Source organism: Haliotis cracherodii, unplaced genomic scaffold (assembly GCF_022045235.1).
Source record: "Haliotis cracherodii isolate W230 unplaced genomic scaffold, xgHalCrac1.p SCAF_10, whole genome shotgun sequence".
NCBI classification, from domain to species: Eukaryota; Metazoa; Mollusca; class Gastropoda; order Lepetellida; family Haliotidae; genus Haliotis; species Haliotis cracherodii.
This window is the reverse complement of record NW_027266265.1, coordinates 57,904,639-57,921,916: the sequence shown is the minus strand read 5'-3', so window position 1 is coordinate 57,921,916 and position 17,278 is coordinate 57,904,639. Positions and strand designations below refer to the sequence as shown.

At 44.1% G+C, this 17,278-nt stretch overlaps 1 protein-coding gene and 1 pseudogene across 1 annotated transcript; both read left to right on the top strand.

The window, feature by feature from the left end:
• Window positions 1-9,219: 9,219 nt before the first annotated feature.
• LOC139453928 (uncharacterized) lies at window positions 9,220-10,612 on the top strand (annotated as a pseudogene).
• Window positions 10,613-10,701: 89 nt separating this feature from the next.
• LOC139454578 (uncharacterized) lies at window positions 10,702-14,117 on the top strand. The gene is made up of 2 exons (XM_071236378.1): window positions 10,702-11,947; window positions 13,287-14,117. Exons 1-2 carry the CDS (start codon window positions 10,771-10,773, stop codon window positions 13,829-13,831), a joined length of 1,722 nt encoding a protein of 573 aa, XP_071092479.1. The 5' UTR covers window positions 10,702-10,770; the 3' UTR covers window positions 13,832-14,117.
• The last annotated feature ends 3,161 nt before the right edge of the window (window positions 14,118-17,278 follow it).

The following is a 17,278-nucleotide window of genomic DNA, read 5'->3' as shown; positions in this document are numbered from 1 at the left end:
GTTTTCCGTAGCAATGAACGCAAATTCACTGCTGTTCAATTGTTGGCTCGTCACAATGGCTAGACTGGACCCAAGTGAATTGGTTCATGCATATATGCAAGTCGAGCAAACGAACACTAAATAAGAGGGGACGACCATGTCTTTATTGTCTGGTGAACACAGGCAGCTCATCAAAATTCACATTTCATTGTTTTGTTTTATCACACTATTCATTTGATATATTTCAACGGCTGCTCAACCCGTGTGCAATCCGTTGAGCACCCTTGCCACGTGCGCGTTACACGTGTTCTCAACGCGTGTAAGGGGAATGAACTTGTGGGCAGTAGTGTAAACGCAAGTAATTGTTTTCGTTGACAAAGTTGTTCATCATATTTCGAAGGAGTGAGATATGAGTATCTGTCACTGTTAGCGACATCGAAGGGAAATAATCAGTGTCCCCCTGAAGCATGTGCATCGTGACATTCGCGATCGTAGTAGTCATGTCACTTTGTTTTGATTTTACGACCGCTTCTGTTTTATAACGTCTTTTGCACAACCCAGGAGCAGGTTCTGAAATGCATGAAAAGATACACAAACCTTTTCATTTACGACTGGATCCTAGCATTAAAACTATCCTCTGAAAGCCTATCCAACTGAGAATATGAAATGGGCAGATGGGAGGATTCCACATTATTATATACTTGAAAACTGCAAAAGAGTCCAAATGTATTTTCTGCAGGCAGAACTTTACCTACAACTCTCTAACCTTTGTTTGCCACACATATAATTTTACCAGTTCCAGTTCCTCCAACAACCTCCCATTACATATTAGCAAACCTTACAAAGTTTATAGGTATGTGTATTCACCATGTTACACGCCGACTTAGGAAGTTAAGCCAAACGTCTATAGGCAAACAAAACCAACAAAGAAATATTATACAATTAACAACTGTATTATAAAGTTAGCTATACAAATCAATTCAATTTATTGCAATGTTATTACAATAGCAGTTTGAAATAGAGTGTCAGTACAAAATTCAATGGCAGTACACGCTGGATTAGTCTATTACACCAAAAGGATAAATCTATTAAAACTTCCATATCACTGCTTTCATTCAAAAGCAATACATTCCTGACAACTAATTATGGTTAAAACACAATGTTATGAACTTCTACTGAATCTCAACGACAACAATGTAATACCATGATCACATTGTTTAACAAGATATTACACTGCCATATAACACTCTAGCTAGTAGATATAACACCAAGACTAGTTAGGCTGTCATGACAGTAGATCTATCATCCAGCCTAACGTTTCTGCCCTGGTAGTAGATGTAGTAGTAAATATTTTACATAGTAGAAAAACACCAAGACTAGTTAGGGTGTCATGACAGTATATCTAAGATCCAGCCTTAAGTGTCTGCCCTGGTAGTAGATATAACATTGAGACTAGTTAGGCTGTCATGAAAGTAGATCTAACATCCAGCCTTAAGTGTCTACCCTGGTAGTAGATATAACACCAAGACCAGTTAGGCTTTCATGACAGTAGATCTATCATCCAGCCTAACGTGTCTGCCCTGGTAGTAGATGTAATAGTAAATATTATACATAGTAGATATAACGCCAAGATTAGTTTGGCTGTCGTGACAGTACATCTATCATCTAGCCTTACGTGTCTTCCCTGGTAAACAAAATAGTTAGACTGTCATGACAGTAAATCAAATTTTAAGACTATTTAGGGAACCACGACTCCAGATCTAATAACTGGATTATTTTTAATCTGACACGTCAGTATATTAACATCAAAATAGGTAGTACTATGACACACTAACTATGAAATATAAATACCTGGTTGACTTCAGTCCCTCCCGTTGAAACTCTCCAGGTACAATGCGTCTCTTATTATGTCACTGCTGTAGTCTGTTATTCTGTGACATTGCTATATATTACTATGACCGGATTACGAGCAGTGTCAGTTTTTGCATGGGTGTAGTCTGTCTGAGCATGTCTCAGCCATCAATTGGTTGTAAAACATATGGCGAGGCGAGGCGAGGCGAGGCGAGGCGAGGCGAGGTGGGGTGTGGTGAAGCGAGTCGAGGCGAGGCAAGGCGAGGTGAAATATTTACCTTGCACTTACCGTGTCTGAGCATGTCTCAGCCATCAATTGGTTGTTAAAACATATGGCGAGGCGTGGCGAGGTGGGGTGTGGTGAGGTGAGGCGAGGTGAGGCGAGGCGAGGCGAGGCGAGGCGAGGCGAGCCCATTGAGATATCAGCCATTGAGATATCATGCCATTTTCCTGACTCCGAGTCAACCATTCCTGTTGGTAACAAGAACATATGTGGGCAAAATTCTGTGTGATGTTATATGCTTAAAACGGGATAAAACGGGATATAGATGTGCACATATTTCAAATGCCAAGTGATTAATAATGTCTTTGATAATCGATGTGCACATGGCATGTCATTGTGACCTCCTGCCGGGTGGCAAATGGATGTATAAAAAAATGTAATAAGAAAACAAGGAGAAGAAGAATAGCTAACAAACTCTACATAAGGTGCAACAGGACTAGATATTGTCGTTGAAGAAAAGAGTCCTGCACTACTGATGGTCCCTGTCACAAACACATGCAAAGGCAAGTCAAAGGTACAACTGAAAAAAGAAACATATGATACATGTGAGAATGGGAAAATTAATCTGAATCCCTTTCTGTGACTCATTTGAAAATGTCCTCCTCATGTCTACCATAAATCGTTTCGAAAGCATCACTTAGGCCTAAAATACTGTAGCCCTGATCAAACAACTTTAAAGTAAGATTCGTATGATATATTCGTAAACAGAGCATGTCCGAATGTAGCGATTTGGGGTCAACACCTGAATAGTAGTGAGTGAGCGGGGTGTTGGTTACCTTGGCATTGACGGCAGGCTGGTGAATCGAACGTCAGAACAGAACTTCTTTTGCGTTTCAGGCCGTGTATAACGACATATGAAATACAACATAATTGAATAAGGTACAATTCAACAGAGTTTAGGTTTTAACGTAGGACTTATACGTTTGCATTATAACTGAACAGAAAACACCAAGCTTTCTTAAAATGATGATTTTTTCTACTATTACTAAATTTATAAAAGTTTGACTTGTTGCGAATAGCCTGTAGTTACTGAACTGGGTAAATGTGAGGCAACATGATATTCATTTCCCATTACATCGCGGTGACATAAATTGCATTCCTTTTACTATGGGTGGGATACAGTTCCACCGTCCAACGTCAAAAGGCGACGATGATTGCACGTTCTATAATGTAATAAATTTATCCATTTATTCCAAGGTAAAAACTAAAGGTATGATTCCAGTTTGAACTCAGTTTGGACCCTTTGAAGATGCATTATCGTCCGACATCTATGACTGACCAATGAACAAAGATTGTCTGTTTTCCTTCAGGAGCACTATAGAGCAGTTCAACTACACATCGGCTTTCAAAAGGGTCTCTGACTACCCGCTCACCACCCACAGGCTGACAAACAAGGAGACACTGATCAGTAAAGAATATTTAGTCCCCACAGACAAAGTGAGTGAGTGAGTGAGTGAGTATGGTTTTACGCCGCTTTTAGCAATATTCCAGCAATATCACGGCGGGGGACACCAGAAATTGGTTTCACACATTGTACCCATGTCGGGAATCGAACCCGGGTCTTCGGCATGACGAGCGAACGCTTTAACCACTAGGCTACCCGACCGCCCCTGTGCAGAGTTGCGTCCATTTGGCATGCCAGAAGCCCCGATTATATTTCTAGGCTTGTCAGCACCATACCCGTCCTCGTTGGTTTCACCGACGTGGTAAACGTGTGACGCCTCCATCACTTTCCTCACACATTAAGCTGACATACCGTGATATAACTGGAATATTGTTAAAAGCAGCGTTAAAAACAACTCAATCACTCACTCAATTACATTTGTCCACAGCGACTGCAACACGCAATCCAACACTGAGCAGTACGTCAAGACGTTGCAGAAATACATCGATGTAGATTCCAACGGCCCTTGCCTCCACAACAAGGACTTCCCACACACATACACACATACAAACACACAATATACACACACAAACAGACACACATATAGACAAACACGTATACACACAAACACACACATGTGTCTCGAGCCTGTTCACTTTATCGTAAATGTGTTCGAGGCAAATGGAATCCATAGTTTCGGCCATGCCATAAATGTAACTGGGCTCGTTATCATTTCAACACACGGTTAATTTGTAAGTATAGTACACAGTATAGTTAGTAAAGCCCATAATGTTTACCACATTTACGACCTACATCCACTCAGTTTTATCGAAATGTAGACTGAGCAATACTATCTATTTTTATTAGAAAGAAACATGCAGTGTGGAATGAAGAGCAAAGCACTTTGCAACCATTAAATTGTAACCATTCTTTTTCTGTTGTATATAGATTCAAGAATCGCGATGGTATAGCAGGCTACTTGAAGTCATACTTTTTGAGACTTGTAGCCCGCTACAAGTTTGCTGTAGCTTTTGAGAACAGAGAAGTTGTGGCGCCCTCTACAGGTGGGAACTGTCCCTATTGTGCTCAGCTCGCAGTTTTCTCGTTTTGCAGTATGTTACGTAACTGGTGGGTTACATCAGGCTAACGGAGTAGCTACTCATCCATGCGCAGGTCGAGAGAACTAATGTTATCACGAGGATAATTTTTCAAGTTCAGTTTCGGGTTCTACGTTTGACACATATGCGCCTAAATGGCATAAACTGCACGTGCATGTCAGCTGTATAAATGCGTTCGTCTGCAGGGTATAACCACACGTGATGAAAGCACACAAAAGAAATGCCACGACTGTCACAGGAGCAGAGAGAGCCATCGATATGGCCGAAATGGGGCAACAGAGGTCCAAATTGCCAGAAGGTTTGGTTGTACACCATTGACAGTAGCCAGGCTGATTCAACGGTATATTCAGACAGGGAGGACACAGGACAGGCCTAGTAGCGGACGACCCCGAGTGACAACACCACCGGAAGACGGTCAGATACGCCTCATTCACCTGCAAAACAGATTCGTAACGGCGACGGCGACGGCAGCAACAGCAACAGCAACATCCCATTAGCCAACGTACAGTACTACGACGACGTCATGCTGCTGGAATCAGAGCGTATCGTCCTTTTCGAGGAATGGTACTGACTGCTCAACATCGGCGCCTGAGACTGCGATGGGCGATGCAGGTTCGACGCTGGCAAGTGAGAAATCGGCGTCGAGTGCTGTTTACTGATGAAAGTCGGTTTAACTTGTTTCGAAATGACGGCAGAGAACTAGTTTATCGGTGCAGAGGGGAACGTTTGGCTCCGGCGTGTATTCGAGAGGTCCATCCATTCGGAGGGTGGGGGGGGGGGGGGGGGGGGGGGGTTCATGGCGCAGGGGACATTGTTTCAACACGACAATGCCAGGCCCCATACTGCAAGAATGACTCGGAACTTTCTAAACCAGCAGAACGTTGACGTTTTGCCCTGGCCTGCCCACTCACCTGATATGAATCCTATTGAACATCTGTGGGGCCATCTTGACAGACAGATTAGAACACGCCATCAGGCTTCCGTCAACAGACCAGATTTGCAGCAGGCCCTGAGAGACGAGTGGCAACGGATTCCAGTCCACGTCATCAGAAGACTGACGTCATCGTTGAGGCGGCGTATCACAGCAGGCATTGAGGCAGCTGGAGGTCATACACGCTTTTGAAGGCAACTGTGCCGACAATGAGTTTGTAGTGTGTCTGACAATTTTTTGGTGACATTTCAGACAAATTGAAATATCTTACCCCACAATTGTTTACCTTCAGCTTACATTACCTGTGATTGCACAATTTCATTCAAACTGTGGTTGATCAATCATTTGTTACCCCTCCCTAGATTATATTATAATTCACAACAAAACCTCTTCTTGTTATTTTTTTATCGATCACGGAACTCGACCTATACTTTCTTTTGCCGCCCAGTTTATATGATTTTAAACTGTGAACCTACACTGTGAGCTGTTTCTATTATCTGAATAGCTGAATGCGAAACACTAAAGAATCAAGATAAACTAAAGAATAAAGAATACAGAATCGTTCACGTAGATATTAAATTGTTGTTGATATCGTGAATTTGAAACATCTGGGATGACATGCATCATTACCGTCGACTTGATCTCATTGATGATCCACAACACAATTCAATGACGTGCACATGCACGGTGCATACATAATATTATGAATAAGAAGGTAGTGGAGACAAAGGGGAGGTGTGATTGCTGTGCTCGAAGTGACTCAGGGTGCAGAAAACACATGTGTAACACGAAGTGGCCTCATCAAAATAAAGCATGTGTTTGGGAAACTAAAGTACTCACGGAAATGAAAAAAACCCTGTTTTTTCGACCTCAGATCTTAAATAAATGCAGTTATTATACATAATATGTAAATATGCAAACAACTAAATTAGTACTAACTGGGCTTTGGCACAAATACAGCGTATCAAATGTTTTTATGCCTTTTTACACGTAAAAGTGTGTAAAAATGTGAATAAAACAGACTATTGTGAAACAGGGCATAACCAGGTGTAAGTTGATCAAGGTGACCTATGACACTTTCACGACAGGTGAGAACAGGTGCATAATGCCTATAGTCAGTTTCTGCTATGTTAATTTGGACTTAGTTTTATTTTTGAATGTTGAAAGTGACGACAAATTACCCCCTGTAAAGTACATTTTGTATTGTTCACTGAGATCAAACAAGCAAATCCAGACTAGTACTTTTCGAGTTGTTTTGTTATTTCGTATTTACAGCCACGTGACACTTTGTGTCGATTTTTAAATTGAGACAAACAGTTTTTTTTCATTTTCGTGAGTACTTTAGTGATCTGCAGCACACACAGCTACTCACACATACAGGCTGACATGGGCTAGGAATACTAGTGATCTGCAGCACACACAGCTACTCACACATACAGGCTGACATGGGCTAGGAATACTAGTGATCTGCAGCACACACAGCTACTCACACATACAGGCTGACATGGGCTAGGAATACTAGTGATCTGCAGCACACACAGCTACTCACACATACAGGCTGACATGGGCTAGGGATACTAGTGATCTGCAGCACACACAGCTACTCACACATACAGGCTGACATGGGCTAGGAATACTAGTGATCTGCAGCACACACAGCTACTCACACATACAGGCTGACATGGGGCAGCACACACAGCTACTCACACATACAGGCTGACATGGGCTAGGGATACTAGTGATCTGCAGCACACACAGCTACTCACACATACAGGCTGACATGGGCTAGGGATACTAAACTGACCGCTTGCAAACGTCCTTTGTGAATGTTTGAAGGACTTTATTGATGATATGAATTAAAAAACGAGTTACCGGTTATTGTATGTTGGTTCTCTTTTTTAGTCCCGTCGTCACATCAATCTTTAACTGTTGTGCGTATGGGTGACAGGTGCAGTTGTTAAGACATAAAAAAATCTTCTGTACAGTATTCAAATATCAAGTGGTGTGCAAGTCCATGCGCAGCTAAAATATATTATCATAGTTGTTTATTCCAGGGCCTTTATGCATTGTGAACTTTTTAATAATAGCCGTAGAATGCAAACATGGGTAATGTGGGCAAGTCGCGTCCAAGCTATTATAATCGATGTGTACGCTTTTAAAGGGTCAACTATTGCTAAATGTTGAATCACATGTTTATCTGTATGAAGTAACAAGTCAAACCAATCCATAAACATTGTGAAAACACTCTACACAATTTTCCATGCCAATCGAAGATTAATTCACCCGCACGCCAACCCACACTGATACATACAGTTTTCGACGAATATCGCCAAATACATTCAAATACATATATTCAGGTTACAATGTATCTAAACTACAAATTGTGGCATAATATCTCCCTTATTTTAGAGCTACACCTTAAACACTAAAAGCAACAACAACAACACTCATCTGCAAAGCACTATTAAAAAGTTTGTTCAATATATGCAGAGTAGGATGCGTGTAAAAGGTTTATCCAGAATTCTTTTAAGCGTTAAATAGTTTACTTTTGTTGTGAAAAAAATGTCAAATTGGTTTTGGTTAGTCTCTTTAAAGCATCAACTTGTCCATTCCAGTTATCAAGAGCAGTAAACCACCACAACATATCCTCCTTAGCTGGCGAATCTAGTGTCAATTTATCGTCCCAACTATTTCTTCTACTAAGGAGTCTGCATGTATTTCTCAGCATTAGTTTCCCTGGTGCAACAGCCCGGAACATTGATACACACTGACCAGAGATGCGAGCCAACACTCTGGCCTCAATCCTAGGTAAAGCAAGACAACGCCTTATGTCTTTTTTCAGTTTCCTTACCCGTGATGATGGGATTCTCAACTGAGCGACAGAACGCATACAGAAAGACATATGTATTAACATTTGAATTCACTCAGAAAGTCTCTCCAATGACGTACTAGCTGAATGAATACACCTTGCCCGTGTGTTTGTGACATCGTCCCAGCAGCCCCTTGTTGTTCCAAGACATAACTGAGTTCCACTAGCCGCCGTCAGGGTGTGCTGTTCCATTGGGATCACCCCGCTGATCGTTAAAATCTCGCTGTACAGACTCGACTTACTTGAGTAGACTTGTCCATTGAATGGCGGCTATTGAGTTAACAGGCAAGTTCATATTTGAGACCTCTTGGTTACTCTTGAGATTATCAAATCAAGTTTCATTACCAGTTGATTTCTTTATTTCCGTACTAAGGAGGCCACAGGTCAATAGTACAATACAACATGGAAATATGGTATTTAAAAAAATCTCCACATACTGCTTTTAGAGATACTCGAGGGTAGCATGCTGCACGGGCATACCATCCCGTAATTATATCTTTCATGACTGTTACAAATCATGGGACCAAACAATAATGAAATATATTTTGGTGTGTTTAAATTTTTTCTTTGTGTATATTTTGAATCTCCAAAGAACTCTGTTATCCAGAAGAAACTTACAAGTCATATACTCTGGTCTGCATCCCGAACTAAACTGAACCAGTTCAGTCAGCTGGATAAAGCAACCATGAGAGGATGTGATGTGAGAGGAGGAAGTGTTGTGAAACTGTAGGGTGAGTGAATTAATTTAATATTAAGCCACGTCGGCAATATTTACATTTAGTACTAACTACTAAATGACTTTATCGCGCGTATCCAAACCATGGGCTAATTACGTCTGTAACCCAATCACCCCTCGTAACTCAATCACCCCGGGCCACCACTCGGCACCGTGCCCGGGGAATAATCCCGCGCAAGCATCATCCCGCCCTTTGTTAGTCCGTCATTCGCGAGCAGCCCTTCCCCAAGTACACACGTGTGTCACTGTATCTAATCGCTTTCCCATTTTACGTTTCCTTTGTACCCAGTCGCGAACGTTTCGCCGATTACGCTTTGAATACCATCTATTCCAACACTCGCCGTATCGCATTTACACAATCGCGACCGTTTCGCCGATTACGCTTTGAATACCATCTATTTCAGCACTCGCCGTATCGCATTTATTCCGCTCTACTCCCGAACTTCACCCTCGGGACAATTTACGCTTGTGGAATACCAACTCACCACCCCGACTTTTCGTGATGCCTCCCAAGAGAAGAGCAACCGTCAACCACAAGCTTGTGAGGGGAGCCAAGCAGGCCAGGACAACCAGAAGACAAACCCCGGGAGTACACATTGTACAGGAGACAACAGCTGATGGTGAGTCTGCCAATTACGGAAATATCGAAGGTGGCAACAGAATTAACGTACAATCGGCGCAGCTTGTAAATGCCGCGCAGGTTGCCAACTCGGCTACCCAGGTAAACGAGCAACTGGGAAAAATACTCCAGTTGCTGGAACATTCAGCGCCCGGCCCGGTTAGCGCAAACCAACAGGTAAGGCTTGGTTTTAGTTCTCCCGCCATTTCGCCCAACATAGGGAGAATCCCCGATGCGCACAACGAGGCCGACGGTGACGCGGCCCCAGCCAATCACATCGCTGGATACGGGGATTCCCTTTCCTTCCGTGCGGACGGAATAGACGCGCACGTCAAACAACAGGTGAGGGAAAAAATCTGGCGTGGCGAGTATGTCGACCTCGGCACAATACTACCAAACACCGAGGGAAGTCACGAGGACGGTACGATTACCATGGCGTATGACTCCTCAGGTAAGGTAATTTTTAAACCAATAAAACAGCAAGCAAAGCGCCTGTCCCTGGCAAGCTGGACTTCAGCTTTCCACATTTTCATGTGTACTTACGTTAGTAGGCACTCCGAGGTCCGCACAACCCAGGGGTTGCTGTCCTACATGGAAACCATAAGAACGGCGGCACTTCGATTCGGGGGGGATGCCTGGTCAACCTACGACCAACAATTCCGACACAGAATGTTCAGGGACCCCTCACGACGCTGGGACAACATCGACGGGGAGTTGTGGCTGAAGTACATGGTAACACAGCCGGTACTACAACCAGAATCAGGCGGACGGGGCGCAATGACACGCGTACAGGGGGACATCGCCAGTCAGGTATGCTGGGATTTCAATACATTTGGCTGTAGCAGGGTCAACCGTAAGTACACTCACAAATGCGGTAAGTGTGGCAAACATTCCCATAGCTCTAGGACCTGCTTTCGAGGGAACGGGGTCCAACCGACCCCATACAAGCCCAATCAGCCCTTTCCTAACAGAAAACCAGCCGGCAAGGCAGGTAAATTCAATGGCCCCTTCCCCCGTGGATCTCAATGAAATGGCACCCTGGTTACGCCAATATGCTAGGGTCAATTACAGAGATGCAAATTATTTATGGGTAGGTTTTAGCTTTGGCTTTAAGCTCGAGTTCCAGGGAAGCCGCACGGGTCGCCTGGCACGAAACTTGCGATCAGCCACACACCAAGATACGGCAGGCTACGTGAAACAAAAACTACAAAAGGAAGTCGACCTTGGCAGGATGGCGGGCCCCTTCAAGGACACCCCCCTAGACAACCTCCAAGTATCCCCAATAGGCCTGGTGCCCAAGAAGCAGCCAGGATATGGTCAGCACCTGGGTAAGCATGCGGAGGAATTCCGTCTAATTCACCATCTATCCTATCCCAGGGGTAAATCTATAAATGACTTCATAGACACAGAGGCCTGCTCCGTTGTGTACGCCAGATTTGATGAAGCTACCCAGATGGTGCAACAACTGGGAAAGGGAGCATTACTAGCAAAATTCGACATTCAGTCGGCCTTTAGAATTATACCAGTCCACCCATCCGATTTCGAGCTGCTAGGCATCAGATTCGAAGGTGAGTTCTATTTCGATAAATGCTTACCATTTGGCTGCTCCATATCTTGCGCCATATTTGAAACGTTTAGTACCTTCTTGCAATGGTGCATGCAATCGCATCTTCCAACGTGTCCGGTCATGCATTACCTGGATGACTTCCTAACGGGGGGCACAGCAGGCACCAGCCACTGCTCAGACAACCTCAACGGATGCGTGAATACACTTGAACAGCTTGGGGTTCCTATTGCGCACGACAAGACGGTGGGCCCCACAACCAAACTGACATTCCTAGGGCTGGAAATCGACACCATTGCAATGCAGATCAGAATCCCAGAGCCCAAGATCAAGGAGGCAACAAGGGAAATCCAAGACATCCTGTCAACAGGTAACATCAAGGTCACAAAAAGGGCCCTTCAGTCCCTCATAGGCAAGCTTAACTTTATGTGCAGGGCTATACCAATGGCAAGGGCATTCAGCCGCAGGCTAATCGATCTGCTTAGCAAAGGTAAGCAACCATTTCACCACATTAGGATTACCAGCTGGGTCAAGGAAGACCTACAAATGTGGTTAACATTTCTTACGAGTTATAACGGCATTTCAGTGTTTCAGGACCAACTATGGGTGGATAGCGATTTCCTCCAGCTGTTTTCAGACGCAGCGGGTGGCGCCGGCTTTGGGGCCTACATGCAGGGCAAATGGTTTAACGGCGCATGGCCACCCCGGTGGGTGACGGATGGAACTACACGGGACTTGACGCTCCTGGAGCTGTTCCCCATCACACTGGCCATCCAAATCTGGGGCAAGCAACTCGCAAACAAAAAGGTCCTCTTTTACTGCGACAACCAAGCCGTCGTAACAATAATCAACAAGCAGTCAACCAAGGCCCCCAGAGTGATGAGCCTACTCCGTCGCCTAATCCTGCAGTGTCTCCGATATAATATTATGTTTAAGGCAAAGTATGTATGTTCCACTGCTAACACTATTGCCGATGCTCTCTCGAGGTTTCAGCTCAAACGCTTCCGAGAGGCAGCACCAGCCGCGGACCAGAACCCCACACCTATCCCGTGCAACATATGGCTGATCTGAGGCAGGAAGCCGGCAGACTCCTACAACAATCTCTGTCTACTAATACATGGGCCACTTACCAAACAGGCATCAATGCCTTGCACCAGTTCCGGTCCGCACACCAGCTACAAGAGGTGTGGCCAGTCCCGCTGGATCAGGTCGTAAACTTTATTGCTTATCTGTCAGTCACTCACCACTCCCCTAACACAGTCAAGACTTACATTGCAGCGCTGTCTTCACACCACAAATTCCACGGGCTCACCGACTGTACAAACCATTTCCTGATAGGCAAGATTGTAACCGGCTTACACAAATCAGCGGGCCGACCAGACACCAGAAAACCGATCACTGCAGATCTGCTGCAGGTAGTAACCAACAATCTGCCTCACGTATGCTCATCAGCATATGAAGCCAGCCTGTTCAAGGCAGTCTACTGCACAGCCTTCTTCGGTTTCTTTAGGGTTAGCGAACTCGTCCAAACTGGACCCTCAAAAACAGGTTGCGCCATCCAGAATTTAAGCTTCTCGGGCAACCCCCAGCAGCTTTCAATCCATTTACCACACTCAAAGTCTGATCAGTACAGGATGGGGACAACAGTTACAATGTCACCTATACCACCTATTTGACCATTCCCCCGTTACAAGGTACCAATTCCAGGCACTCCTAAAAAAGGCCTTAGCACACAGCAACATAAACACGGCCTGCTATTCTTCGCACTCCTTCCGCATTGGGGCAGCCACATCAGCAGCCATGAACGGGGTGCCTGAACACCTCATACAACAATACGGCAGGTGGAAATCAGATTGCTACAATGCTTACATACGCCTACCAACAAATTCAATGTTGCACAATTAAATCAAATAGTCTTTCATGGTACTTACTACACTTCTTATTGTTTACAGTTTGGATGGTGGGATCCAGCTACATGGCCAGGGCACGGCAGTACTTGCTCCTGAAGGGCACCAGCCCGAACCAACCGAGGATGCTATGGCTGGCACGAGGGGGGATGAGGTGGAAGGAGCTGGACACCATTCTGGATGCACAGGTCAAGGCGACACGGCGCAGCCCCAGAGCCCTCATCATTCACCTGGGCTCCAACGACCTGTGCTCGGTCAAAGGCAGCCAACTCTACCTTGACATGGTGGCATCAATCCTTCGGATACAACTCCAGCTTCCTGACACCAAGATCATCGTATCCTCAATGCTGCCCAGGCGCTACTGGCACGATGCCAGGGATCCACGAAAGATCGAGGGGATGCGGAAGAATATCAACCGCCGACTGACCAACCGAGTCAAAGAGCTCGGCGGTACAACAGTGCCACATCCCCAGATCCTGGCATCTGACAAGACATGGTACGCCTGGGAGGGCGTCCACCTCAGTGACAAAGGACTGTGTGTGTTTACGGACAATTTATTGCATGCCCTGGCGCTTGTTTTGCGCCAGTAAGGATATTATCTCCACAGGTTAGTGTTTCCTTTCAGTGCATAAGCAAGCCGGGCAACAATGCTATCTCCGCGTATCGCGTGGCCGTGGGTGTGGGGTAGCACTCTGGTGCTTTGTGGCGGGGTTCTTGTGGGCTACACTGCTAGTAACAAATTAACTTGCTTCCAAATTAATACTCGTGCTTAAGGCTACCTGCTTTTCAGCGGGAACCTTTCCGGGGTTACCTGCTTCTCAGTGGGAACCTTGTCTTTCCCGACTTTTCAGCCGGGGAATCGTAGAATAACATACGTTGGGGCAAACAGTTGCCACGTATATGGGCCCGGCGGCGGAAGTCGTCTTGTCAAGCGGTAGCTGACAGTTGGGTCAGCGGCGGGAGCCGCACAATGGTTTTGCTAATGGGGCCGGGCAGTGTGATCTGCTTTGGCCGGCTACCTGGGGCCGGGCAGCGGCAGTCTGACTTAGGCCAGCAGCGTGGAGCTGCTTTTGGCAACGTGGGAGTTGCCAAGCAATGGTAGCGTTTAAATATGCTACCGTGGGGGCCGGACAGCGGTAGCAGTCTCAGGCCAGCAGCGCTAGCTGCAATCGCCGTCGGCCACGCGCGTGGCCATGGCAACGGTAGCATTTTTGGTATATACAATTAGCAGCTAAGTAGCCCACTAGTACCTGCACACCCTCGGCCATTTAACCCAATCTCATCTTCTGTTTTATTACAGGCACGGGCACCAACGGCTCGGTGGCCCGTGCCTCTCCTTGGCATATCGCGGGATAATTCAGCCATAGCGAGACTAATTTATACAGTATTTGTAAAAACTGTCGACGAAGGACCCAGTTTGACTTAAAACTAGTTGTAGAACATTACAAAACGATAAATGGGCTTGGATACGATATAAAAATGGGACTACCAGTCCACTTGATAATTTTATTTACACATGATTTTAATTGCCTTTCTATTGTGTGCATGTTTTTACCACAAGATATATTTAAATCATCCACAAAAAGTAATGCATCTACTGAATCAGTTAAAACTTTTGACAAACTGTAAATTGTGACACTAAATAAAGTGACAGACAAATTACTGCCTTGTGGGACACCCTGATCCCGATTATGATGATCAGACACGGACCCACTCGGACTTGAAATTGCCTGTCTGTTGAAAACTGAGAGATAAAATGAGGCAAATGGCCTCTCAATCAAAAATCATTGAGATTTTTTACAATACCATGTTTCCATGTTGTATTGTAAGCCTTTTCTAAGTCGAAAAAGATCGATACAGCAGATTGTCTATTTAGATGGATTTTTTAATGAACGATTCTAAACTTACAAAATTGTATATTGGTAATAAGATCATTTGTTTCAAAGTAACACACTAATCGGTTTTTTACCATGCCGTGAACATGTAGAATATTGATCAGTACGTATCAGGAATAAATGTGAATTCAAATGGCTCTTGTTAAATAAAGCACCGACTGTTTGAAATCGTCCACCCTCTTTACATAACCTTATGCTAAAAGAATTCAGCCGACTAAAGGTGAAACATATGATGGAGCGTTTTAGCGAATACCTCAACGCCGAATGTCGTCAATACCTGTACTACCAAATAGACATGTGTTGTCGCTGAAAAGAACATGATCATTGCAGCTCTCACCGTTTCGCCCAGGAGCTAACATCGTGTCACTGTCTCTATGTATTCCAAACGTATAGGTGCCAATCGTATCTCATATGCCAAACGTGTGCAAAAGGTTTAGAAATTGTAAAATTTCCTTATAATTTCTATACTCGGAAATATAAGGGAAATGTTCATTTCTAACGTTTGAAATAAGGTTTGAAATAACAAACTGTCCAAATTATTCCATATGGTATGCTCACTCATAGAAAAGTCATTAATTTGACTCAGTGCTTCTGCTCCCTGACATACATGACATAAAAGTGACAAAACCCTTTCCATATTCATAAGACATCTCTCAATTCATAAACACATACTCATGATATTGTCGGAAGAGATTTTGTATGGATTCGGAACGGGTTTTGTCACTTTAATTCATGTAAAACAGACAGGGCAGTTTTATTTTGTACCAAGTGAATAAAGTTGTGACACTCCATCCTAGGCATGTAACAGCATTGTACCTTCAGCACACTTTGTAAACCACACAACAGCAATCGATTTGAATGTATACCTTCTATCAATGATAATAATCTATCTGAAACGGTCTTATCACACAAGCATTTACTGAGAAAGGGGGAAGAAGAGACGTCGCCTGCAGTGTGATTGAGCTATACCGTGTAGGCTGCAAACATAAACTGATCCTTCAGGAGGTTTTGTATTGTGATGCAAAAAGTCTTTTTTAATCGAGCAGAATGTGAATCAAGATAAATCAAAAGATTCTTTCGCTCATGTTGATGTATGTGGAACTTCTAGATATGAATCTGACAACGCTGGACTGATCATGGCTGCAGCCATAAGGCTGACAGAAAGCACAGCACAGGATTAAAATCAGTACCGTAACCGTGCGATACACACGTTATTCAACTTCGTCATTTATGGATTCACAACATAGCTTGACTAATTATAATAGTGCGTTTCAGACTCATGAGATGAAGTAATGATCCATTGACTAGGTCAGATTCTATTTTAAAAATTAGGGTGTTGTTGGTGCTGTACGCGTTCATTTCAATGGAGTCGCGGGGAGTGTTTTATGTCTATTATGAGAAATTAAGTGGGAGGACGCCAACGCGTCGCCTGCCGTCTGTGACTATTGTCTGTATTTGAATCAAGTGTGCATGAGAAATCTCATGAAAAATGCTATGGATGGAAATGAAATTAGCTGAACTCGTATCCCCACATCGGCTTTCATATTACGCCCACCAGTGGTGTCGTGCAGAGTTTGTTAAACGATGGATTTTTACATGCGGTATTCGGCCCCACTATTCCCTTTGTACCTGCATCATTTCTCTGAAATGTCGAGTTAATTAGATTCTTAGTTGGGTGGCTGGTCTCAAAATATTAATGTTATTGTATTTCATTGAGATATGCCTCGACGGGGTAGTAATTACGCTATGTAGTGTATTACATTTGCTTGGATAATGGTGGCATAGTTAAATGCTATGAAATAGAATGAGTATTGGATGGTTGGTATTTTTCAGTCAAGAAGTATTTGTTGTTCTGCAGATGATTTCTTTAGCCAACATCTGACTCAGCTGATGCCGTATCTGAATCTGCACTATCACACAAAGGTATGATAACTGGTGCAACACGGCTGATACCTATGCCATCACGTTGGTGGCACTGTCGTTCTATTTCAAGAACGCAGTCTTCAGCCGATTTCCATATCTCTAGTGTGATTCTAGTAAAGGCTGCTTTGGTCAACCCATTGACATGTGAGTGTTTGAATGTTGTGTTATGTCTTACAGTTAGCCCAGATAAGCTCACAATGTCTGACTGGCGTAAGTAAG

Coding starts and splice junctions, on each gene's coding strand:
- LOC139454578 (XM_071236378.1), top strand. CDS start 10,771: ATGGCCCCTTCCCCCGTGGATCTCAATGAAATGGCACCCTGGTTACGC. Junction 11,948..13,286: donor GGACCAACTATGGGTGGATA/GCGATTTCCTCC, acceptor TATTGTTTACAG/TTTGGATGGTGGGATCCAGC.